At 51.0% G+C, this 25,268-nt stretch overlaps 2 protein-coding genes across 2 annotated transcripts; one reads left to right on the top strand and one right to left on the bottom strand.

Annotated features, from left to right (window-relative positions):
* Positions 1 to 11,648: 11,648 nt before the first annotated feature.
* EAH_00004420 (hypothetical protein, conserved) lies at positions 11,649 to 13,616 on the bottom strand (the record flags this gene model as incomplete). The annotated part of the gene is made up of 3 exons (XM_013397004.1): positions 11,649 to 11,817; positions 11,982 to 12,127; positions 12,330 to 13,616. 3 exons carry the CDS (start codon positions 13,614 to 13,616, stop codon positions 11,649 to 11,651), a joined length of 1,602 nt encoding a protein of 533 aa, XP_013252458.1.
* Positions 13,617 to 21,367: 7,751 nt separating this feature from the next.
* EAH_00004410 (eukaryotic initiation factor-2B gamma subunit, putative) lies at positions 21,368 to 25,243 on the top strand (the record flags this gene model as incomplete). The annotated part of the gene is made up of 12 exons (XM_013397003.1): positions 21,368 to 21,451; positions 21,590 to 21,746; positions 21,928 to 22,236; positions 22,426 to 22,638; positions 22,756 to 22,922; positions 23,123 to 23,174; positions 23,288 to 23,397; positions 23,829 to 23,912; positions 24,017 to 24,220; positions 24,387 to 24,496; positions 24,906 to 25,041; positions 25,184 to 25,243. 12 exons carry the CDS (start codon positions 21,368 to 21,370, stop codon positions 25,241 to 25,243), a joined length of 1,686 nt encoding a protein of 561 aa, XP_013252457.1.
* Positions 25,244 to 25,268: the final 25 nt, after the last annotated feature.

Below are 25,268 nucleotides of genomic sequence, written 5' to 3'. Positions count from 1 at the left end.
ATGGCACTTAGGTGAGCCGTGAAGAGACCATGAGGGTGTTACGGGCAAATATGCAGATCTTTGTTGGTCAGCTGCTGCCTGCCCTGTCGGCAAAAAAGATAACCACTCCGAGGAATAGGTAGCAGTGAGGAATGTTCATTAATTCCCAATAGCTGAGTGCGTTTGCACTGCCAATGGAATAGAGAATATTGGGCATACTGCATGGAGCCCCCGTACTTGCTACTGTGGAGATGTGGCGACGGCTTCAACAGCCATGCATGAGCCGTGAAGATCAATGCAAGACAGCGTTACGTACGTGCATGCGGTGGGATGAGCGCTCAACCGTGCCGCTTTGGGTGAAGGAAGCATCGCAGAAATGTTAACTTGGCAGCAACCACATGAGAGTGTTCCCAGTTGGCAGGGGAGTCACCACTTACCCATACGCTGTCTTAGCGTACAGTGCAGACAAAGATTCTCACGCTGACCGCTTGGGCCAGGCTATAGACGATTTTGTAAGAGCACAGAATGCATTCAAAGTATACAAAGTACTAATGTGCTGGCTCATCCTTCTGGCTACAGACTAGCCAGAGGTGAGCTCAGCTAGACTCGAGCGAATTTCAAAGCTATTGTGAAAGACTTTCACAATGCTGCGCAAGCCAAACAGCCCCAGGGGTCGTCCAATTATTGCAAAATCCTAATGCAGGTGGTCTTCGCCGATGTCGCGATTCTGTTTGTCCAGCATACTAAAGCGGAAGGTGCCTTTGCATGGACAATTAATCATACATTGGCGGTGAGGTCCTTGAGACACAGCTTGGTCAACTAGACGAGCTTGCGGACCGAAGATTAAAAGTAACCATACGCAATACATGAAGGTGCGCTCGCTCACACGGGAAGGCAAGCCAGTGAAGTTAGTGAGCATGAATGTGCCAAAAGCAGAGAAACGGTGTACAGTGTTGTGGCCACGGTCGTGGAGAAACGGGGACGACTACTACTCGTAGCATTCATGCCTGCTAAAGCAGCGCATAGGGCGTTCTAGAAGCTTCCAAACATAAAGTTGCCAGAGCCAGTTCGGCTGCGTATTGCTCGTTCGTCGGTTATTTTGAAGGGTTTGGAGGGTCTGAAATAGATTATCCGTCAGAAGACGGCAACAAATAGTTGCCGATCGTATTTTGCGTCGCCTTATCTCATACCAGAGCGATGCTCTAAGTGCAACGGAAACCGCACGGTGCTACTGGTGCCTCCAGGGGAGGAAGACTCATGCGAATGTTCAGGCTACTGAAAGACGCCTAGGCATTTGCAGGAAATCCAGCAGGAAGAAAATTGAATGATAAAAGTCGGTGTTCCATAAGTATTAACGGCTTCACCAATGCTACGACCCCTCAGCAAGCCTGGCAACTGTTCTCCCACATACTTAGACATCTCGCATCAGTACGATCTTGTGGGGAAAAGCATGGGCTGCCTGATATTTTGGTTTCTGATGGGAATGCATGTATTGTTACAGAGTTATGGGGATGGATGCTAGATTAAAAATCTATCCAGCGTTGTATATCGGCTGCCACTACTAAGCAGACGGCCAGACAGAGCTAGTGCGCAGGACTATAGAACGCATTTGGCTATGCGGAAGTCAAACCAACAAGCTCGCCTGGGAGGCCTTGCTGCCTGCAGGGAAATTGCCATGTAACTTCACACAGCAACAGGCAGGACCCGCCGTGGGATAGTTATTCGAGGGAATCGCAGAAGAGCAACGGCTCACATCGAAGAGCTAGCACCAACAGGAACTCATCCTAACGGCGAACAGTTGCAAAATGCCGATTCAGCAAAGACAACGGAGTGCATTCGCCCTCTGGCATTACGTTATGCCTCGGTCGTACGTCCTCATAGAGTCGCCTCGGCGTGATGCATCCAGGTGAAACAACCCTGGGCAAAACAATAGTGGCCCCTGACATCATCCGCAGGGCCGTCTTTTCCTTTTACGAGGTGCAGTTTGAATTCTTCTCTTTCTTAGAAATAATCGTACTAGAAAAATTAAAGGGGAACGTGAGATTCACTGTCGTTTGGTGCGTTTGCCAGGGCCACCCATACAGTCTTTCTGGCGAAGCGTCCCATGATTACGCCCAGTAGAATCAAGCTCGGAATAAAACAGCCCCTTAGTTGAAAATAGCTGGTTTATTAACATTTGGGACCCCAGTAACTAGCCTAAAGTGGATCATGGCTTGTGGGTTAGCGGCACTGGCTGAGTATTAGTAACTTTTCCCAACAGCCTGTGCGCGTGCTAAACCCAATGCAAGCAGGGGAATTTCGCGTCTTTACATAGAATAGTTTGTTGCCCTGATCGGCCTTGGAGGCTGAAAAGCTGCAGTTCGCTGCCTGGGGGTAGAGCGCATGAGGGAGTGATCATCTGGGACCCGTCAGGATGACGAGTCGGCGGCGCACCCCGAAACGAACAAATTATTATTACAATGCAATGACTGGGCTTTCGCAAAAGAGAAGAAAAGCATATATCCCATTGGAGCCTGGAGGCATCAATCCGATGCTCTCCCAGAACCAGATACGATGCAGGACGAGACACCAGCATAGCGCATATAGCACTAAGAAGGTTGTTGCGGCGAGTGGTTCATTTGCCTTTTGCAACTCAGCATGCACCGCAATTCGAGATTCATCCGATTGATTGCTCTACTTGTGGAGAGGAGGTGAAACTAATGGGCCGCGTCAGCATAGCAGTCCTGTTTACGCCCTGCGAGGCTTTCGGAGGGACTGCAAGGATCTTTCAGAAGATGCTATTGATGTCCGTGCCAAAATTGATGATAGACTATACTTCTTACAGGTTCCAACCGGCCTGGTATCATCTTCGATGAGATGCTAAATCACAGTCCTAGATAGCAGGGGTTATTGTAAATGCAGCGCCTTTGCGCTCGCAAAGGATGGGCAAATGCGTGCATGGGCTTGTGATTTTCTGAAGAAGACCCCTGAATAGCTAAGAGACAGGGGAAGCCCAAGGAATTCAAGGAAGGTCCCTTCATGCATTCATGCACACAGACTTTCCATCTCACCTAATCGTGCAACCGATGCGCGCGGAAAGCGCCCCAAAGAGGCCGCCAGAGTTTTGCTCTTTCGCATAGCCAACTACCTCATGTGCTTGGGGGAAACTGACGAAAAATCAAAGTTCAGTACCGAACTCTCGCCTGTGGGCACAAAACGATGCTAGCAACAAAAAGCTGCTTGAGGGGGACCGCTTGTGTCAATTTTAAGCCCGTGCAGCAGAGTATGGTGAAACAAATGCGCACCATGAGCCGAATCAAGGGGCTACAGCCAGTTCAGCATTCCGCCGTCACGAAGAGTTTGTGCACATTGCACTTAATCCAATGGGATGCATTCTAGGCAAACCAGTGCGTTGCACACCGCCAAAGTAAAGTACGTATGCATGCCCTTTTGCCGCTCATTGCATTTGGTGGACTCGGCAGACAAATTGAGAAGTGCTTGTTGGGCGCATTCAGTGAGGGCTGGATGGTCGGTCACGGATATGGCTTGCTCGCCTTCATCCACAATATGCACCGCAGCTTCTAGGACTTTGGCCTGTTGCAGCTCGGACGAGAAAATCAGTGGTCCGTTGAACTCGACTAGCCTGCTATTTGCGCAAACAATTAGATTAGGTTAATCGTGCTTCGTGTCGCAGCAGCAGCAGTTTACCGAGAAACGGCCACAACACAGGACATTTGTAGTTGCCCCTTAGCCTGATGCTACATCCCTACACCTTCAGAAGTTTCAGCGGAATTTCCGTGCAGTGGCTGTTTCGGCGGCGGGCACTATTTGCATGGACAGTAACAACACCGCTTATTTTGCGGGGTGTTGCCTACAAGCTTTGCTGGCAGTTTGCTGTCGCTCGTACAGAGGGGTCCCTATCTGTGCATTTGCCCGCTTTGCTCTTCGACTTTTTTCACAGGTGGGATCTGCAACCCTCTCACTCCAGGCTCTGCAGTGCATAACATCTTCATTTTCGCCTCTTCTGGGAGTGGGCTGCCAATACAACCTTGCCTGAACCGCGAGATGAGGAACTCATTCACTCTGTTAGCTGCTCGCCCCTCATCACTTTGGTGCGGATGGGTGCAACAAGGTGCTCCTCCCAACCAAGGCAGACTGGCTGATGCAAGCCTACATGACTCCGAAAGGACTCAGTCACATGCGGCAGCAGCAGCAAATATTTGCAGCAACTGTAAGCTTCCTGGCATGTTCCATTAGTTCTCTTCGCATTTGTACGGTGGTCATGGAGCAACCTCAACCCGGGTTTTTTCGCCCTTGCTTGTGTACGGAAGTTCGGCAGACGAGTTGGTGTTCGGGAACACCGGGGAGAGAATTCGCAGGGCTGGTCAGAGATTAGTAAGAGGATTGGTACTTGCAAGCATGCTAAGTAGTCGGAGCCTAACAAGCGTGTGCCTATTTAGTTTATTCCTTGAAATGCGCCAGACCGATGTTTGGGCGTGAAACTACCTTGTGACAGGAGCGCTGCTGGCTGTCTGTACCTGCAACCTACTTTGGCTTTACACTAATCTGGGAAACTCTTGGTACTGGCCGCGAAAGTGCTGAACCGGGCCTGTTTCAGGTATAGCAATGCCTTTATGAACATGCTACTTCTGTCTCCAGTCTTACTGCATGGAATAGAAGACGGTTGCGTGTGCTTGAATGTGAATTTGGAGCAAGCTCTGTTATAACTCATAACGGGACTCTGTGGTCATTCCACCTGGAAACTGGGAGGGTAACCCTGTTGCGTTTCTGGGAACTGGTTAGATTATGAAAGGCTACGACCTGCGCCGTTTATCCCCGCACTGGCGAGCCCGTACTTTGAAGGCCAGGTCAGATGCTCTAGAAAAACTAACCAAGTCCTGCAATCAAGAGGTGTAATGTTGTAAAAATTTATCATTCTTTGGGGCTAAAGGCAAGCGTTGAAGCTTTATTAGTAGGGAGCCCACGCAGTACTAGCTTCCTGTAGCCGGAATGAACTAGCGCCTGCTGACCACTGCGCTGCTCCCGTGAACAGCTTCGAACCAGCTTTACGTTAAAGCACGCCCCAAAATACTTGGTCTAGCCTACGCGAACTCTAGTAGCCGTCGGCAGGGAGTTTAATGCTCGAGGCATACCCCATGCCCCTGCGGTAGCCGCGTGAAGGATCTCTGTTGTTGCAGACTGAGCGCATCATGCAGTGCTGATGGTAATGCCGCCGCCGGAAAGATGCATACACCAAAGCGCGATCTCGGATGCGTCATCGCCAAGGAACCTTGGCCTTGTCCTTGTGAGAGTGTAACAACGGCCTCCCACGTCTAAATGGGAGGCCGTTGCGCTACCTTTTGCCCAATTAATCCTGAGCCTCTCCAAGTGTAACAAGGTCCACGCAGGCGGGAATTTGATTATTCGCGACCTGCGCACTTTACTAGACACCTGTGGGACAACAGCCTTTCACCTTTCACGCAATTGAGGAATGCCGTTTAGGTGCATTTCTTGCTCTCAACGACATGGCATCACTCTACTGGGGAGGATATTGGGAGACGTTTACGTTGGGCCCATGACTAATTTACCACGGCGTAGGCCTCGACGACTCCCGTAACTAGCGTGAACAGAGTTCATTGGCCCGCTTTACGCCAGCATCTCAGCTGTCAGAAGGCAGGCCAGAGCACGTTGAAGCGTATCAAACAGGTAGATCCTGCATCACTAAGCTCTCCGGCGCGCGTCAAGCCCTTCGGCTAGCTGCGGCCCACCCACCTGGTGCTAATTGAGCCCTATCTGAGCCATATTAAGTGGGATTTCTGTCTCCCCCAAACGCCACAAAATGCCTTCTTCACCCGTGTCAATGGCTGTATGGGGGTGGCCTTGATCCGCAGGTAGAAAATATATTTTTTTGCGCAACGAGCTCATGAGAATCTACCTTCTTTGGGGCTCACCCCCGATCCCGCCCAGCCTCCAACCTTACCAGGCTTGTCATCGCCCACAACAGGGCTTTTCACACCTCCACCAGGGAATAAAGTGGTCTCTTTCTCATGTGTGGAAACTTTCGTTGCCACTGACCGGTGATCATAACTCTAGGGCACGAGAAAATGCTGAACGCATTCATTCACCCGTTCAGCAAGAATGCGTGAGGCGACAGCCCAGCGCATTTCTTCGCCTACTATTGAGCCGTAGCTTCTCAGCATAAGAAGGCCATGGAATGATATGATGCTTACAAAAACCGGATCTTTGCGTTTGCGCGAGAAAAGTTGTGCTTTTCTCGTGGACCCACGGAGAGTAAACGCCAGTCCTTCATGTGGCAATTCACAGCAATGGGAATGGCAGTACCTTGCTTTATTGGATATTTTTGTTGTGGTGTGCGTGCTTCAACCAGCCCAGCGAGCCCTTTCTCCACCCACTGGAGTTAGGTGAAGCCAACAGCCAAGTAGACAGAAGGGACGCTTCGCGAGTGAGTTGTACCCAGCTTCCTTCGCAAACAGCTGCTTCACCTGCCCGCTTACCGTGAACTTGAACAAGCAAATTCAGAGTGGGTCTCCTCGCTTCATTTAGCTGGTTGCCGCCCGATGCGCTGCAGTTGGAGTTGCAAAATGCAAGAACTTTAAATTTTCCCTTGGGGCATGCAGAGGAACTCCGAGCCGCCAAGTAGGCATGCGCTGTACTGGGACTAGTGCTAACGTGAGCAGTCATATGATATGTTGTGCTAGCATTTCGATTTGTGGGGGGTAACTAGTGATAAGAGTATACTCGTACGGGCCACAAGTATGTAAGCTAGTGAAAACACCCATGACCATCCAGAGTCCATATCAAAAATTATTTAGCAGAAGACGTGAGCGGTTTAATCGATAAACAAAACAAATTTATCTTGAATTTTGATGCCTTGTGCGCAAGGCGCTCCCCTCACTGGGATTGCAGTAGCTGATGAAGCGATCAATAATCAGTTCTCTATTGAATCCTTCGTCCGACTGGTGCTGTAAAAAACGCGTGAACTTTCTCAGCTCGACGCAGAAAAGTTGCGCTGCAAATATGGGTAAACGACTATCGGCGCTTTCTGCATGCACGTTCAGGTTGAATTCGTGTCGGCATTGGCGGGCGGTCCTTTCCCGAAGTGCTAAGGCCGAATCGAGAGCTTCTGGTTCCTAGGTGCGGTGGAGGGTAGTGCGCGAGGCACAGGGCTTGCCAAACAAAGATGGTAGCCAGTATGACGCCTAAAATAATCCACCAACAGATTGGAAGCGTCACCTGGAAGGCTCGGAAGGCTAGGGGGTCATCCAGCGTCTCGCGCCAACGCTCGCTTCCGGCGCATGCCATGCTGGCTAGGCAAAATCCAGAAAGCAACCATAGAATCTTGACTTTCATGTAATGCTTTAGCTGTGCGGAAACTATCCATCTGAAATGTAACACGAACAATGACACATTGGCAACGCGAGTTGTCGCTGCAGGTCGTTTTCCGTCAAACGCTAGAGCATCATGGCCTTCTCTGGAATACTATTGAAACGGCAAGCATATCAATTTTTAATACAGTTAATTAAGGCTTCGGATGAATATGAGTTCACCAACCTGCGTCTCATGACTAGCATTTTGTGGCGCAGCTCATTGGGGATGACGCCAAGTACGCTCTGAGAGAAGACGGGGCAGGATGAGGCCTCCATATTGGCGTAGTGGAAGTTGCGTGGACTGCCATAACTATACCTTTTCCAAAGCTGCCACTAAATTGAATGAGAATTGCTTACCGTCGGCTGCCAAGTGTAGCCACGTTCTCTTTCATGCTCAAACAGGACGTACCACAAGTCCTGGTTGCACAGATACAAAATGCGGGGAGTTCTCCTGCGGAAACTGTGTCAGGCACTCTCTTTTATGTGTTAGATATTCAGCATCTAAAACCCAGGTTACTGGTAAGTAGTGTGTGGCTGGCATTCCATTTCCAGGCCACGCGAACCAAGGGTACATATTTTTCTTGGGCGCACCCTGTCGCTTTCATAGCGGTATTTCTTGACATCTACAACTTGGTATATTTTCGCCATTTTCGTTGCTCCTGGGGGCTGTTCTTCTAGCCTTCTGAGGAAGATAATCCTGTCACAGAAACGTGCACACGCCCGCGCAAGACGGGTATGACCTGCACCTACCTCTGCCTGCGTCCAAACCTTTAGAGTGACTTTTTTCCCTACAGCGACGGCAGTAAAACAACCAAATTCCTTTTGTCATCGTCATTAATGTTCTGATTTATCAGTAACTCCTCTTCTGTCACGGAGACCTTCCGGTTTAGTGGATTGGAAGCGCACCCCTGGCATGCCGCTCGCGCTTAACTTATGGCGTTGTTGTTGTACTTGTGATAGTGAATGTACCCCTCGGTAGAAGGCTTTAAGTACACTTCCCTTTCTTCGGTTGTAGTAGCAGATTGCAGTTTGAGTGGATTCTTCAAAGCTTCCACAGGGTGTGCAACCATGGATGGGCTCAGGGGGTGCCCGGCAGATGCGGATTCACGGGGCTGGAAGCCAAATGCCAAACACACTGTTTTCAATAATTCAATTTCCGCCAATATCTCTACGAAGTGTTTAAGAAATCATTCTTGCGGATAATGGAGCTCGGAAGATATCTCGTTCCAGATCACCTCAATGGAATCGTCTGGGTTGCCTTATGATTGGGGCTCCTATCATGCGAACAGATTGAGCAGCTAGGCGTGCTCACCTCTTTTTTCCCCCTCAGCTTCCTATTTGCTCTTTGATTGTAGAGTGCGACCTGGACGGACAGAACACTTGCCGAATACTAGCCAGAGCTGCTGCTGTTCGAGGCTTGGCGGCAGGTGGCAGGTGGTGGTAACCACGAACATCTGGCGGCGCACAAGCGAAAACATGCTGTATTGGGGTAAACTTTCTTCACTTCTGTTATTGTGAATTAAACTTGGTACTGTTCACTCTCCTTGGAGGCCATGGTGATCCTTAGAATTGTGATGCGCGGCGTCGCTGGCATTACATGTTTGAATCAAGTGCGTTCAGGGACCTTTGATAGGGGGACGCCACATTGATAGTATTGTGGAATCCCCTTGTGCACAGCGAATTTTCAGTTTCGTTTAGGAATATCATGCCCAGTGGGCAGCTTGACGGGAGGAGCCCGCCACCAATTGCTGAGGCCTTCCTCTGCTCACTATTGGGAAAAATGCCACATTCTTTAGTGGTACGTAGTGCTCAGCCAGACACTCTTGTGCATTTACCAGTGCCCTTTAATCCAAAGGAGCTTACCGTCGCCATTTGAGTCTAGGCAAATTGGGTAAGAAGGATGCCCGCTTCCCGCCGATGGCGATGAATTGGAGGGGAAGAGGATGGAGAATCTAAGGACGGCTGCACATGGTGGGAACGTCTTGGTGCCGTGGTGGAACCTACTTCCTGAGGATGTGTGTTCATAAAGAGACTTAGGCATGCCACACCTTGCGCAGCTGGTATGCACAGTCCAACAGCAGTAGAGGCAAGTCTGTGCGTTTTCTGGGAAATAGTGACCGAGGCCCAATGAATCTAGTGCTGACGGAATCAGAATGCAAGATGGCTTCGTCTCAGATGTAACGTGGAAACTGACACGCCGTGCAGGCAGCTAGTGAAGCGGGGCTGAGCTGTTTATGTCAGCCAGTCACAATTATCTCCTGAGGCGGAGTAGACGCCTTCTCTGACTCGGGTGGCAGGCTTATGGCGCAGTGTAGACAACAAGTTGATTTGTAGTTAACGCTTCACGTAAACAACTACCTTGCTATCTTTAGCTAAACAGGGATTTGACCGAGCCATCCTATCCATCTCTCCCCTTCGAGGGAGTTTGGGCATCTATACACAGTAAGTCGTACGCGTCTAACTTCTTACGAATATGAGATCTTCCAAACAGAGGTCTGCGTTCGTAGGACTAGCTCATACGTCTTGAGTTTCGCATTACCGCATGGTTCAGATGAAAGCTGCGCTTGTCCCTGCTACTGATAGTAAAGAACGTTTTGTGCCCCAAGTGCTGCAAGGCTAAGATGCACATAGCCCGAGTTGGCATCTGCAGGAGAGGGGAAACCAAAGCTCCGCTGGGTGAGGTATCAACCACGTGAGTGTGGTGGGAGAGGCTGCACGAAGTAGCAAATGCCTCAGAGCAAGGCCGGTATTGGGTGTTCGCGTTATTAGGTACTGGGGTCAGGCCAGTCTACTTTGGGGTGCTTGCTTTCTGGTGCACATGCTTGGTTCTATGGGGACGGCAATTGCCGCCGGCATTCTTTCGTGCTCAGTTCGTTTCGGATGTAGCGTTTGAGGCCTCTTCTCCCGCTTTAATGGTTCGCTCTTCCGTTGCCGTCTCGCTTGCTCACGGCTTGAATACACCTCTTCCCTTAGTTTCCGAAGCAAGTGCTCGTTGGCCTGCATTTCCAAAGCCGAATTACACGCACATGAAGTCCCATCCTTTCTGCATGAGCCGGCTGTCTTTTGCAGCTGGGGTCTGCCGTGTTCCCAAAGAGCGAAACAGTGCCGGAGCGGGGGTCAGGATAATTTGCTGAGTGTTTATTATTGTTTCTGAATCGTCGAAATCACGTGTTGGAGAGCAGACTGTTTACTCCGTGCTGACTCTTAAAGTGCCTTGCAGTTGACTGGGGTAACCAGCAACAGCTGGCAGGTTATCCGATGCACAATACAGTCATACGCACCCGATGAAGGACTCCCAGATGCCCAGCACTAAAGGGAGATGAAAGGCAATGCGGAGACTCTGTAGTGCACCTGCTTGCATTAACTCTACCACCTGCGCCTTCTTCCGTAGCTTCTGTTGGTGAGAGCGACGCTAGTCTCTCAATTTGTTGGAGCCTGAGACGCTCTTCTGCATGTTGAATGAGTGTTTCCACGGTGGCAAGAGCTGAACTTGCCACTGAAGCAACGGAGTACCCCTGCAGGTGCAGGAGGGCTCTCGTCATGTTGGAAAGGGCTGCTGCAGCTGCTACGGCCCATGGGGAATTGGTGTTAATGGTTGCTAATGCCTGCACGACTGCTCGGATTCGGTCAGCCACTGCAGTTACACCTGCAGCTTGCTCAGTTTGCATGGCATCCGAAGTGAAACTTTCCTTCCCTGAGCAAGCGTCCAGGTGAGAATTTTGGGAATGCATGTACGTGAAGGCGACGCCTGCGCCGCAGAATGTTAAGTTTCGGGGTCTCATGCGTTCAATGCAGCAGTCGACGGGAGGAGATACTTGCCTTTTGGTGTCGTGGTGCTGCCCAGTCTCTCGCAGCCTTCTGGGGGTTGGTGCTGTAGAAGATTTAGACAATTTTCGTAGAACTCAATGCTGCGTTGAAGAAGGCACTGAGTCTGCGGGGCTTGCTCAGTGGCGCCACAGACTGTTGGAGGCTGCTTCGCTTCAAAAGCGTGCCCAGGTCTTGGCTTCGCTGACGGGGCCTGCACACCCAGCCTCCCCTGTTGTGCTGCCGACGCTAACCGAAGCAAAGTATCGGCTTCCTCCTTCACTTTTCGCATCTGTTGAAGCCTTCAGCAACGACACATAATCATTCTTATGAAACGGCGGTGGTGCTTTCTCAAGAGCTGGAAACTTGGAGAAGCATGAGAAGGGATAAGGCGCGGTATGGAAGTGAAAATAGGGACAGCGCTATCTCCCGCGTTTCCAGGAAAAGCTACAGCTAGCTAGTAGTACACCGCGTCACCTTGCTTGTTGCAAGAAACAGCTACAGCTGGGTAAGGGTTTTGTCAAACCTCCGTATGTGCAGCAAGTCAACGGATACGGCAGCTCTCTGTTGATCTAAGCAGCCATTGCCTCCAAAATCCGTTTGATTCAACCTGGCCAGCGTTTGTGAAGGCTGAAGCTCCAGCAATTCTTCGAGGCTTTTTGCCGCGCTGCCGACAACACCATGCGACTAAAAGCAACTCGCAGCTACAAGCACTCACAGCTACGCCTACACCGACATGCTACTTTCTCTAGCACATACGGCTTTCTCTGTGTGTCTGAAATAATTGCGGGGAATTCAATGCAAAAATAACAGGCGTGACAAGCAACCTACTCTTCCAGTGAGTCCAGCCTCAAGAACGCAGCAGCACGTCGAGCCAGCAGGATGTGCTGCAAGTGCAGAAGCTCCGATTCCTGTGGGCCTTTCTCAAGTAGCTGTCCAGCTACAGCTGCTGCTGCATCCTTCTGCTGATGCAATTCCTGCAATAGTGTCATTGCTTCACTGCAGTCCGAAAGAGCCTGCCGCAACGAACCCCATTGTATGTGGCCTTTCTAATAGATCAAAGTGGGCTTCCTTGGGCTGTCGAGCATGATTGCCCGAGCTCCATCACCGCACTCTTGTGGCATCAAGTAAACAGGCTAGATGAGGAGTGTGCAGAACGCTTTTCACAGGCTGTTTTACCTTTTGAGCAACTCCTGAAGCTAACCGGGCCAGGCTACGCCCACACAGTGCCTTGATATAAACCAGTCGGTAGATTGTGTGGCTCTGTGATGGCTGTAAAATCAAGCTATATGTTTCATCCGCTGCTGCTGTATCTCCCCCAATTAGTAAGCGGGTTGCTTTGGAGTGTAACCATAGTGGACTGGATTCCTGCAGCCTGGATAAGTCTTCTGGCTTGTCCCTGTTGTAAATATCCCTGCCGAGATCTTGTTCAGTTTGAGGCAACGGTGGGGCAAGAGGGCCTCGGGCAGGAGCCTTGTTTGGCCTTCTAGCGGCAAACGAAACCTTTATTTTCGTGCACGGTGACGGGTTGATGGGGTGAACTTCTGGCACTGCCAGTTGCCCATAGCTGAATGCTCGAACGAGTTCCTTATTCAGAGGAGCAAGATTGCTCGTTTGTTCCGTGCAGGCTTCAGGCCGCGTGGCAGGCGTCGGCACTGGTGTTTTGGCCTGTGCCTCTTCGTTTCTCTTTTTTGCATATGCCTTGTCATTGAAGCCTACAGCTGCGCTTTGCTTTCCCCCTACAGTCCCGTTTGGAGAACTGGCTGCGCTTGAATCTGCTACGAGGCCCGCGTCAACGTGCTCTTGGAAGTGTTGCACCCCCTCTTGAGAGCTGCATGAATCTGTCGTAATTTCTGCTTCACAAAAGCCATGCAGTTTATTTTCCCATGTTTGATCGTCCGCCAGGGGAGAGGAGGTCGCCTCCTGCGTGTCTCTGCAGAGAGCTGACTGTTCACTTTCCTCCGGCAGCTGGTCGAGGACTTGCTGCACTTGCATGCTCTTTTGATATTCATGCCATTCCCGCTGCTCCTGCTGCTGCCTCCAAATGTGTTTCTGCTGCTGCTGTTTGCGGGCGTCACGCGCAGCAATGCGCTGCTGCTGGAGTTGCTCCTGCCACTGGGCATACGCCGCAAGAGATGAGCGCCTGCGCTCCCTAATATCATGTTGCTGCTCCGGGCTGCTCACCGCTGTCAAAGAGTCCCACAGGCCTTCTTCCACCTTGGGCACGAAAATAGTCAGACAGCCAGCTCCCGGAGTGACCGTAGCAGACCGAAAGGCGACGTCGCCCCAGAAGTCAAGCTCGAGGAGCCACGGATGGCAGCACACGCGGAGGTGACAGCTGGCAACAACGACAGAAAGTTTCTCGCTCTGCCGATGCCGCAGATCAGCCTTGAGGGGGGGGATGCTCAGGCGCAAGGAAAGGTGCGTAGCTGTTTGTGACCACTCGTAAGCAATCGTGATCGGCATTGTCTGGGTTCTAATCTAGTGTTGTTAGCGTAGAGCAGCGAAGAAACACGTCAAGTGCACTTTTGTCCCGATGTCTCAGTTTTGTCGAATTCAACGGCTTTAACGGAGAAGGATTCGTACCCACACTACAAGAATGCAGCAAGCATGAAGTAGCTAAGGCTGAGTCTCGTGTTCGCGGGGAATGTTACGCGCCAGGTAGTCTACCAGACCCCAAATTGTGGGTGTTGGACACTGAGTTACGCAGGCAAAAATTTCCGGAGTCTGCGCAAAGTTCCGGAGGAAGGTGCTGGAGATATCAGGAAAGCGCGATCGGTAAGTCAGTTGTTCTTGGTGCAGGCCTGAGATTTTCGGCAGCTGTGGTTTGTTGCAGTAGAAGAGTCTCCAAATGACGTTACATAAGCTGTATATGCACTGTACGTCGCCGAAACATTCTAGTCAGTGGCACCAAAATCCCAGGTCATTTAGCGAGAGGGGTTGGTGGGCGGTCGTGTGACGATGGACACACCACAAAACATAATGACCGCCGTATCCCAACTATGCCGAGGCCACGAGAGAAGTCAGTTAGGAAAATGTTCTCGAAAATTCGGATGCGAATTTCTGTTGCCAACTAAAGTTAACGTTTTCGATATCCCGGTGGCGCTATCGAGCGGCCCTACAAGCGGGCGAGGCCCAGGCCCGCCGTTTTCAGGCTGCCGAAGCCGCGGGAGCGCGTCCCCAAAGGGGTAAGCAGAATGCGATCGTACTCTTCTCAGACCTAATTGCGTGCGGAAGTTCAAGAAGACGATACAAGACAAAACAGCATGAATTCTCTTGATTACCTGTGTGAGTTCTCTTGCCTTGCCCTGCCCTTGGGTCACCTTGCTTAACTGCTAGACGGCCACTCTGTTCCTCGTACACCAGTTGTAAACCGTCGGAGGAGGCGGGGAGAAATCATCTGAAGCCACCTGTCATGCGCTATGCCGTTGATGTTTCGGAACCCGTTGGCGTTGGGCGGTGGCGTCCACCCGGGAAAAATTACGGAGACAAGCGAAACGCTTGTCAACGTGTGTTTATGCAACACTAGATTTAGTTTCTGGGAACTACCTTAGTTCGCACTATGGTGCCTTTCTTGTTCGCAGTGACCAAGCGTGACTGCAGTTGCAAGGCGTGCAAGAGGGGCTAGAACGATGTATCCGACTCCAGAGATCGACTGCGTCTCCACTACAGTGCCTCTTTCATCAGCCAGTTCAGTTACAATAGGGCACTGGAAGCAGGTGAACCGTATCCGACACTGCAGCCTTTCGGCGTGCTGCTCTACCCACTACTTGCAAAAGGGAATTTCAGCCTACTTATGCCACGTTTTTGCCCGAAGGCACAGCAGGGAGAAGACAGGTGTTCTTTGCGCAGAAGTACAGCCTGAAGTTTTCTGTGCTGGAGTGGCCTAGGGAAGAGCAGTTAGGTTACTTGTCCAACCTACGTAAATAATTGCCATTACTATACTGGAGGAGATAGTTGACCCTTATTGAATGTGCATGGTAACGTGAGCTGCTGCCCTCCATTTGTTTCATTCCTCTGTGGTGCGGTGGTGAAACCGTAGTCAGTCTTTGCATTACTGTTCATTTCACATAGTCATTATGCCCCATTGCATTCAAGTCGCTCCACCGACGTTTTGGGTAGCAACTCCACGAATGCAGCAATACGTAGTGGTAGTCAAAAACCGATCTTGAGTTCCGTGTCAGTTCTGTCCGGCTACAGATCAAATTAAAATAAAACGCATTCACTATCATTGTTCATTGTTCATCTGCTGCCACCAACGATGCACTGTACTTTTGCATTTGGTGGCTTGAGCGGGTGGCACGCACTCGGTAGTGCGCTGCAGGACATCTGTGAAGACCTAGAGTCAAATTACAGGAGACGGGGATACTAAAGGACATGGGCTAAAATGGCAGTGAAACTAGACGCTTTTCTTCCCTGTAGCTTGGAGATGTGCTGGATTATAACCGCGTCTCTGTAAAGCCCTACATGGAGAACATTTGCCAAAAACGTTTGTTCCTCCCTGCTGTTTGTTCGTGAGGTTGGTCTAGAGGGGCATTAATGAGCCACTTTGTAGCGAGTCTCGTTGCCACCCCGGGTGCGGGCGGCGTCCTGCCTTTTCTGTCTCGGTAGTCTGGGGTGTTAGGTCGATCTGCAAAACAGCCAAAATCGATGGGGCCAAGATGTCTTCATTGTGGGAGACCCGCTTGTGACAAATGCCACGGCTGCATGAAATGCAATTGTCTCTACTAGTAAGCGCGTACCTGAAGGCTTCGCATGTGCCACTGGTCGTTGCATCGTTTTCTGCAGGTCTCATGCTCAACACAGGGGATCATCCCCCCCTGGGCAAAACAGCAATCACAGCTAGCGCCCCACTAATTCTGCTGCTTTCCCTGCACTTAGTGAAGGAGGAGGATTTGCTAACAAAGCGATGAATGCATTGCCAGCAATAAAATACAATACAAATGACAATCCTCACGAGCAAATGGCTCTGCAGTCGTGTGGCGGCGGTCCTCCGAGCAGCTCGAAAAGTTCCCTCTGTAAATGGTGTGCACGTTTGCTGAGGTCAGAGACAGCGCAGAAACATAATTTAGGCAAGAACTGCATTCTGAAGCACGGCCAAAGCACTTTTCCTGAAACAATGGAATTTTTGTTTGCAGGTGAGCGCCTCACATCAAGGTTATCGCTCTCCACTTTGCTTCTCCTTTTGCCCTGAGCAAGCTTCAGGGAATCGGGTTCCACGGGATACAAGGTTGACTGCATATAACCACACAGATAGATGCGTGGATGTGCGTAGTCCGTTAAATATGCATTTTCTACACTACGTGCCATGCAAAAATTATACATTAGCTCGAGCTGCTTCCAAAATAGTTTTGAACTGGACGATTCCTATCCTAACGGTCGACAAATTTAGCGCACTGGATCGAGATGCCCTCGAGTGTATTGTTGGTGAGTGCGGTTCTTCATTCTTCTTTCCGCACACGAAAATTCGTCAAAGCTTTGTCTTGGGATCAAGCCAGCCTAAATACCGAGTAACACGAGGTGAAATGAATGATGCTTGATTCATTCAGTGCTGGCAGCACTGTGAACTGTCTAACTGCAGTTCTGAAGGGCATTGCTGGTCAATTCCAAAACATACCCCCAAGTTTTCCTCCGTTGCAGTTCCCCTTAGCTTCCGTGGGTCCGGTAGCTGGTAATTAAAAACATCAACACCCCAGCGGCATGGATTTTCTGCGGCGTGGACAGTAGATGTTCGACGATATGCAGGCACCGTCGGATCACCGGCCCTGCGAACGGATAAGCCAGAACCTCTAGCGATTATTAAGATGTGGAGAGAGTGCCCCCAGGGCATGAATGCAGTGTAACAAAAGGGGAGCGGAGTATGGTACACCAAAACGTACACATACGAATGGCTGATTATGCCTCGAATATCGTGCTGATCACGATGAACATTCGACAGCGCCTTCCCTCCTACGTGGGGCTTGCATCCACCTGAGTTGTGTGGATTTCCATTGACAAAGCGGTGCTCCAAAACGTCGCCGAAATTCGGCTTGCCAGGAGGTGCAATTTGTCTTTTCAAACCCTGCAAAGGCCGCATTTTCCCCGCTTCAGCTGATGATCCTGGCAACCGGCAGATATGCAGAGTTTCAGCTTCTTCAGTGCCTGAGAAACACACGTTGACTGTTTTGTTGCACCATTACCACCACTACTTAGTACGAAGGCCTTTAGCTAGACACTACGGAATCGCTGCCTATGCAAACACCTCACCGCTTGATGTCCACCTAATGACATCTTGAAGCTTGCTGCTGGAGTTTCTCCGTTGGAAGAGTTCCATCTTCCGAACATTAGGGGGCGTGGCAGGCTCTTCAAGTTTGCCGCTGAGCCTCGCGGCAACCTTCAAGGAGACGACAAAACACTCACGTTAATAGGCAAGCCTGCATAACACGGGGTTAGCGTGTTCCAGCCCAAGTGTAGATATCCCAGGCTGCTAAGCACGGTTCTAGATGTCACACCTGAGAGTCCGAAGGGTGTCTACGAAGGTGATGCCAACCTTTTTCCCCGTCCTCCTCCCATGTTGTTTGCAAGCCTGCAGCAGAGCCCCTGCGATAAAGAGAAACAGAAGCAAACAGCCTTACGTTTTCACGGAGGGCGCTACGAGAACCTCAAGAAGCCCTCAATACCTTGTCGTAGCTTACTTAGTGCTGTTAGATCCCGATTCAGGAGGCTGTGGTGTACCGAACCATGCCGCTTGTGGTTGCCTGAGCAAGCACTCGCACAAGAACTCGCCAATAATAAATAGACTGTGCTCAATGGGTTGCTTAACCCGAGTGAAGCGGAACATTTATCTCTCCCCACCTGAGAAGCTCTTCTGTCCTTTTTCCATGAAGCGCTCTCCAGCTCTGATCTTCAACGCATACGCTGGCTTCCATTTTGCAAAGGAAATGGGTGTTTTAAACTCTCAGGTTGGAGTCCGTATGCGCAGGGAATTCTCAACTAAGGAGAAATAATCCGTCGTCTAAGAATGCCCTAGCGAAGGCGAATCTGTCACGAAAGTGCCCAACTGTCTACTTGTAAAGAAGTTCTTGTTGAACCCACGAACGGACTACGGCGGCAAGGGGACCACCGAGATATCAGAGGGCAGAGCAAGAGGCCAGCAGCAACCGCACCCCTACTCCCGAACTAGCTACTAATAAGATCACGAAGACAGCCAATTTGAAGGTGAAGTCGAATTCTTTTGCGCCACTTCAAGTTCCGGTCGGGTCCACTCTTCTCGGACAGTTGGACCATGCGATGCGGGTGTCCTCATACAACACATCTCCGAACCACACCGCAAAATGCGCAAAGAAATGATTTATGCCTATTTGGTGGCGGGAGAAACGCTACGACTTCTTATTTCTACGCCAGCTGCTTGTCGTAGGGACTACCGCACGATGCCAGCGGACCAGAGAGCCACGCGGGGAGGGCACACAGGCGAAAGGCAGGACTTCGAAGCTACGAGCTGCGGAATGCGTGTTGAAAGTAAAATCTGTAAAGGTTTAGGTGCTAATGAGGCAGTAGAGAAAAGCTGTTAAAGAAAAATTGGCCGCACTACACAACATTTCCTTGTCTGTCGTCGGACGACCTCGTGACAGTGCCGGCAAGTGAATGCTCCTTGCACCTTCTCACTGTTTTGTACGGCGTCTAGTACGAGAAAATATCATAATCGGCAATTGTATTTTATTGATGTACTTCCTTCGAACCTTCAAAGAGGGTATGGGCCCGTCTGCAACTGGTGACCGCCCCGTAGTCCCCAATGGACAAGAGGCAGCCGGCCACCCACTCACCCAAGCCGGCTGGACTCATCTACTGTGCCTAGATCCAGAGCACTGCAAAGTTTTATAAATCGAAAAAGAGGGAAAAACTTCTGCACCACTTCAGGGAACCAATTAGGTGTAGCACAACGCGGGCCATGCCAACCCGCCCGTCCGTTGTCTGCGCTGCTGCTAGCCTTTCGGCCGCTGTCAACGTCTTCAAAATTTTAAATAATCAAATGCAAACCATTGTCAAACAACACTTCCGGCAACTCCTTTTAGGGAAAAATGTGGAAGCCACACACCGACAGGGAAAAATGGAGCCGGCGAGCTGCGCTGCTCCTCCTACATAGTGGATGGGGACCATGCAGCGGGTGAGGGGCAGCTTCGGTGTCTGGAAGCAAGCCTGCCGCTACATTCCTACGACCCCGAGGTCGTCACTTCCGCCTTTTACACGCGCTACCCCCGCATGTCAAATGTTCCTTCCGAAGACCCGCCAGGAACGGCCCGGATTGCCAAGCAATTCGACATATCGTTGCAATGCGCTATCTCCCTGTGTAGACGGTAGAACTGCTAGGCGGCCTTAACAGTTGAAAATCAAAACATGGCCTACAGCCATCAGTGCTATCCATCTGATACTGCAAAGAAAACTGCCTAAATCTGGAACATAGCAAGCAAAAAACTACGTGGGACGATGTGAAGGCTGATGCACAATCCCAGCCTGCCACTGCGACACAGAAAATTCTAGAACAGTTCAGCGTAGTCGCACCATTAAATATGTTTTCTCCCGTAGGAGGCAGTTAGCCACCTAGTGCCGCCCTTTGCCCAAGTAAGGGACGCAACCAACTGCACGAAAATTGGGGTTGTGCAAATACTCTGTAGTGAGTTACAAAGGCGGAAGCGCGGAATGAATGTGAGAAGAATCTAGGTAAATCACGAGGTGTGCTCTCTAAAGATTTTGTTTAAAGAGGAAGCTGCTTGTCACCATCAAGCACCCATTTCGTACATTGTTTGAACCCTGGGAGCTGCAATATCCAGCATCCAATAGGAGAAAGGCGTACGGCACCCAGAACTTGTGGGAGGAATGAGGCAAAAAGGCGTAGCAGGCCGTATAGCTGCAGCGGAAGTCCCATGAGAGAGTATCCTAACGCAATCAGGAGCACTCCGAGGATATAGAGGAGCGAAGCCTTCCACTTTTGCGGCTTCAGGACAAAAAACTTCAGCGTCTTTCTGCCACCCAGCACTAACCCGATTCCTGACATAAACGCCAAGTTTCCGAGAGTTAGTAGAGCTCGGTCAAGAAAGCATAATACACCCACAAATCCTAGGCTCAGTCCCAAGAGACAAAGCCCCACTCCGATTCGTTGTCCATCGCTCAACATTGGAAAACAGCTCGACAGAACTGAGCAGCGTCGGCTGGTCAGAGGTGAAGACACCTTTATCTAGGAAGGGACCAACAAACAACTAACTTTCCTCGTCTCCGGATCCTCATCCCAGGTTATGACAGAATTCCATTCTTCGGTGGGTATGCTGTGCACCGCCGGCCTCCTGCAGTGTGCAAGTACTCCGACCCTGCGGGGGAGGCCGTGCGTCTAGTACCTTTCAACAAACGTAAACATTTCTCAGACGAGCAAGTTTATACGAAAAGGATGTGCTTGCCTGACACGGTATGAAATGCGGACCCCAAGGGCAGCTCCCAGCATATGTCAAGTCGCTCCGAAGCGGCTTTGAAATATGACCCAGCTGTTGTTCAGTTCTGCCGTCACCACCACTGTTCTATGCAAACAAAATAAGGCGGGGCTGTCCCGCAGAAAAGTGTTTGGAACCGGGGGACGCGTGGGCTGATGCCGACACACTCGCCCCAGTTTGTCTCGCGAACGGGCCTGAGCGTAGCACAGTATAAACAAAGTAGATAAAAGCGAACATATGACTACACAAAGGGTATGAATGCCATTTCAACTTCACTGGTGGATGTCTTGGAAATGTCAGACTGCAGTCCTCTAGGTTGCCCAAATCTGTGCACTCCACAAGCCCGCCAACACGTCCGTGGCCAGCCCCACTCGTATGGTCTAGCGAGCCACACTGAAGAAGCGTATGGAATTAAACTGAAACAAGTGACTTTTCCTGTTTTATTTAGTCATATGTAGGATTGTTGACCCTCACCCCCTAACAGCCTGCTTCCGCTTCCACATCGGGAAGCAGGCGGCCTTTTGCAGTGGGGAAGGCACTAGAGCCGAAGTGCCAGCATTTTGGAATGCAGTATCTCTTTTAACGGTCCCGGAGGCACTAGTAGGTTAAGTCACTAGGCAAAGCGTGTTTTTCTTTTGGGCCACCTCCATCAGTTTTTGCTACCTATGTTGCTATCTCGGCCTGCTGGCAACGGTGGCATTGTCCAAGAAGGGCGGTGATGTAATTTTTGCACGCAGATATATCTTCATCAGAAAGACCATGCCGCCACTTGCAACAGATGCCGCCAAAGCGGCAACTCCAGGGGATGCCCATCAACGGAAAAATCCCTTTCCAGAGTTTCAGGTGGGAAGCCTGGTTACGTTGAACGGAACCACGAGCGCATATCATATGTTCAGCTTGTGTGAAAATTGGCAGGTCAACACGAATTAGGAGCGGCTTGGCAGCCGTTTGACAGTGCGGGATTACGTGCCTACTCTGCAGGTTGTGGTACTGGCTGGCGGCTGTGGCTCTCGCCTGTCTTCACTTCTCGATCCCAGCGTTTCGGCTGGAACTGCGTCATGCAAGGCTCTCCTACCCGTGGCTAATAGGCCTATGATATGGTATTGCCTCAGAAATCTCCAGGAAGCTACGTTTGGCGGTATGGCGATGCCCGTGCAGCCGTCAGAACAAGGCGTCTTGCTAGTGAATGGCTTTGCGCGTGTGCTGTAATGCCGTGTAGTATGCACTGGCACTTCATACGCCTAATACTAAAGCGAATTCTTCACTTAAGATCTCACTAGGCCTTCAGGCAATGCGTGGTTGTGGCTTTCTGCCTTCAGACGTAATCGTCGTAACTCAGGCACAGCAACAGGCCGAGTTGTCCGCCTACCTTCAGCAGGAGTTCCGGAGTTCGTTCAGGCGTCTCGAAGTGGTTGGGCTTAAGTGCACACGCCAGGGGGAAGAAGATGAAGCAGAGGATGCTCCGTGCGTTGGAAACAGGCGACGCTCAGTCGACGTTTCCGACGACCCTGACCAACGCGTCTGCGGCACAGCAGAAGCGCTCCAGCAAATCCGTCACCTGATTACAACGGATTTTATAGTATTGTCGTGCGATCTCATCGGTCACGTGGACTTTTTCGCCCTTGCAAGTGAGTCGCTGCGAGTTTCAATGTAAACTGCCGCCCATTACCTGTAGCGATTACTTGTACGATCTCTGCGGGCCCTTTACTTTTTTTTTGTTTGCTGCTCTCATTTGTAATGAAGATAATGGATGTGCTCCATTTAAACTGTCGTGTGCGCAAAGATGCCTGGCATGTGCACGTTTGCCTTTTGTGCAGATCGTCATCGCGCAGAAGGAGCGGCTTGTACAGTTTATTTATTGCCTCGTGACCCTTTCGCTGAGCCTGCAGCAGAGCAGACTAAGGGGAAGGGAAGCGGGAGAAAGTCAAAGGAAACACAACCACAGAAGTGCGACACAAGCAGAGGCAATCCCGTGACAGTCGCCGTGGACGACTCCGGTATTCAGCTGCTGGGTATTCAGGACAGGCACAGTGAGCTTGCGCCATCTGCAGCTCAGATTACCTCCCGTATGCTTGAGGAGCACTCGCTCTACATCTGTGCCGCATGCCAAGCTTCGGCTGGCTCGATGCATACCTGCGCATTTTCAGGCATTAGCCACGGTAGCTCGTTACAGCTTCCGAAGTTGCATTTATTTTTGCATCCATCCCAGCACTTGCTGCCCGATTACTATGATCCTCACGTTTATGTTTTTGCTCATGCGACGCTGAAAATCTTCGACCAACCATCGTTGCGTCACAGTTTGTACTCTATTCGGGTAAGCTGCAGAATCGTTGGACAAGGAAAGCACGAAACTGCAGGCAAAATTTGTGGAATAAGTGAATCAGCACGCCATGCAGTCTCGCGTACTGGATAACCGACTGTGGGGCACGGAGTACTCTGGTGTTGCTTGTAGGGTTTAAATGGCTGCAGGGATCTGCACAAGCAGTGAGTGAATGAGTGTTTGGGTGTGTTCAGTTTGACCTCGTGCCCTATATGACCACGCTGCAGATGACTCACGCAGCACAAGGTAGGATAGGCTCCTTTTCCATTCCTGCTTTGCTGCCACTTCGCCGTTTGCTTCTACGAACCCCTTTCCAAGTAGGATGGTAGTTTTTGCGCGTTGCTCCGCAACATACGCAGTTTGGTCCAACAACCGGCTTGAGTGCGACGTTTTCGAGCGGCAGTTGTGGGCCATCCAGCAGCAAGGAGAAGAGGAAGCGACGTCAGCATCAGTGACTGCCACGGCACCAGTAAACGAACTGCCCAGTGGGAGCTCCTTGCCAATATTATACACCGCAGCAAACCCTCCACCCCGTCCTGTACGCGGCATGTATATGAATGCTGTAGCGTCCCTTGCATGCATATTAGCGCTCCGCATTGGCCGCTATAATGGAGCTGCACATTGTAGTGCTATTGAACTACCGGATGTTCGCAAGCTGTTGGAGGTTTCCAATGCATCGCTTGCTGCAGGCCAAGGGCAACCGGGTCGTATGCTGCATTCACCCAGAGGCCGCAGGGATTTGCTGTCGCGTCAACAATCTTGCTGACTATCGCGAAATGAACAATAAGGCGAGGCGCTACAGAGGCTCTTTTGGAGTTTTAGCATGCTGCGCTCAAGGCCGCAGACCTTAGCATGGGCGTACCTATGATGGTGCTTTTAGTTTGGACTGCTTGTTTGCAGTTTTGCTGCGGCCGGCTAGATGAACTACGGTCAATTCTTCCTGATTGGGCCCTTCCGGAGCACAATCCCAAAAAACCTGGCAGCGTGAGATGATCTTTGCTGATTTTCCGTTTAGAACTCAGGCTTTTGCTTTTATCCAGTGCGTTGGCCAGTACGCTGCACTCTGCCTATGCATGCATTTTTATCAGATGCGCGACTGCATCCTGGCGGAGAGCGCCACGTTGGAGGCCGACGTGGTGCTCAAGAGAAGCGTTGTTGCCAAAAACGCCCTATTGCGGTCAGGGTGTAAAGTAACGCAGTCGATCCTCATGGATGGCACGGAAGTGGGACCAAAGGCAGTACTCCAGGGTGTTATACTATGCCCTGGTGCAAAGGTCGGGAAGGACTGCAAGGTAAGACTTTTCGGAATAGATCACTTGTTGACGCAACTGGCTGCCAGTGCTGCTTCGAGGCCGTTTCAGCCAGACAGATGCGTTATGTGGATGCTGCTGCCTTGATCAACTGTTGCATTCTTACACTTGCGAGTTGCTCATCTTTCGCTTAATTTTGTGGTTTCAGCTTTCGAACTGTCAAGTAAGAGGAGGCTTTTGCGTGCCGGACGGGACGACTGCAGAGGACACCACATTGCCTTCCTTTACTGACGGCGTCGAGTTTGCAGCTTTACACTTGTAAATTGGCAAGGCGGCATGTGCCAGGGCGTGCGCAACAGAGCACCGGCGGCGTGGGACTGGAATGTTTTAGTGCTCCGGGTGATCTCGCCTCATACAGCGTGCTTGACCGACATCGTCGTCGCGTTGCTTGTGGTGCAAAAGATTAGCTGTCACTTGGACATGCATGCGCAGAAGCCACATTCCTCACCGTGCAGTTGTTTTCGATGCACGTACCTGAACGTTGGCTGCTTTTGAGCTGCGCTGCCTCCAGTCGATATGGCTTTGCTAAGCTGCGGCGGGTGGAAGTTCTCAACGTTTGCTGCTGTTTGCTGCTCGTTTATTGCTGCGCATCTATATTCCTGCCACAACAGATCGCCAGAACCCAGAAGGCAACATACTTTCCAGATGCGCTTTGCGAGGTTGGCAGGCATGCTCGAAGCTCATGCTTTGACTCGCTGAACTCTTCGTATCACGTCGCGTCTTGGAGTAGTGGAGGGTGCGGTGCAGCGGTGTGCAGTCCACATACTAGAGTAGTGCAGAGCGTTGTGAATGCGTATTGCATAGTGGGCGAAATGAAAGCAGGAGAGCTGAACCGTGGAAGCAGCTGTCGGTCTCTGCGACGGTTTAGGCCGCAGCCGACATACCCCCACCAATACACATCCTCATAGGCCGTGCACGCCGAGCGCTGCGATGCTTCGCGTGCAGGCGTCGCAGTGGCAGTGTGATGGCGTTGGCATTGCGTTGCCTCATCGTATGGCAACGTGATCGTAACAAGACCCGCTCGCTACTG

This window comes from Eimeria acervulina, genomic scaffold (assembly GCF_000499425.1).
Source record: "Eimeria acervulina Houghton genomic scaffold, Eah_scaff16, whole genome shotgun sequence".
In the NCBI taxonomy this organism is placed as follows: Eukaryota; Apicomplexa; class Conoidasida; order Eucoccidiorida; family Eimeriidae; genus Eimeria; species Eimeria acervulina.
The sequence above is the reverse complement of the archived record's forward strand: the minus strand, read 5'-3'. Positions and strand labels throughout refer to the sequence as shown.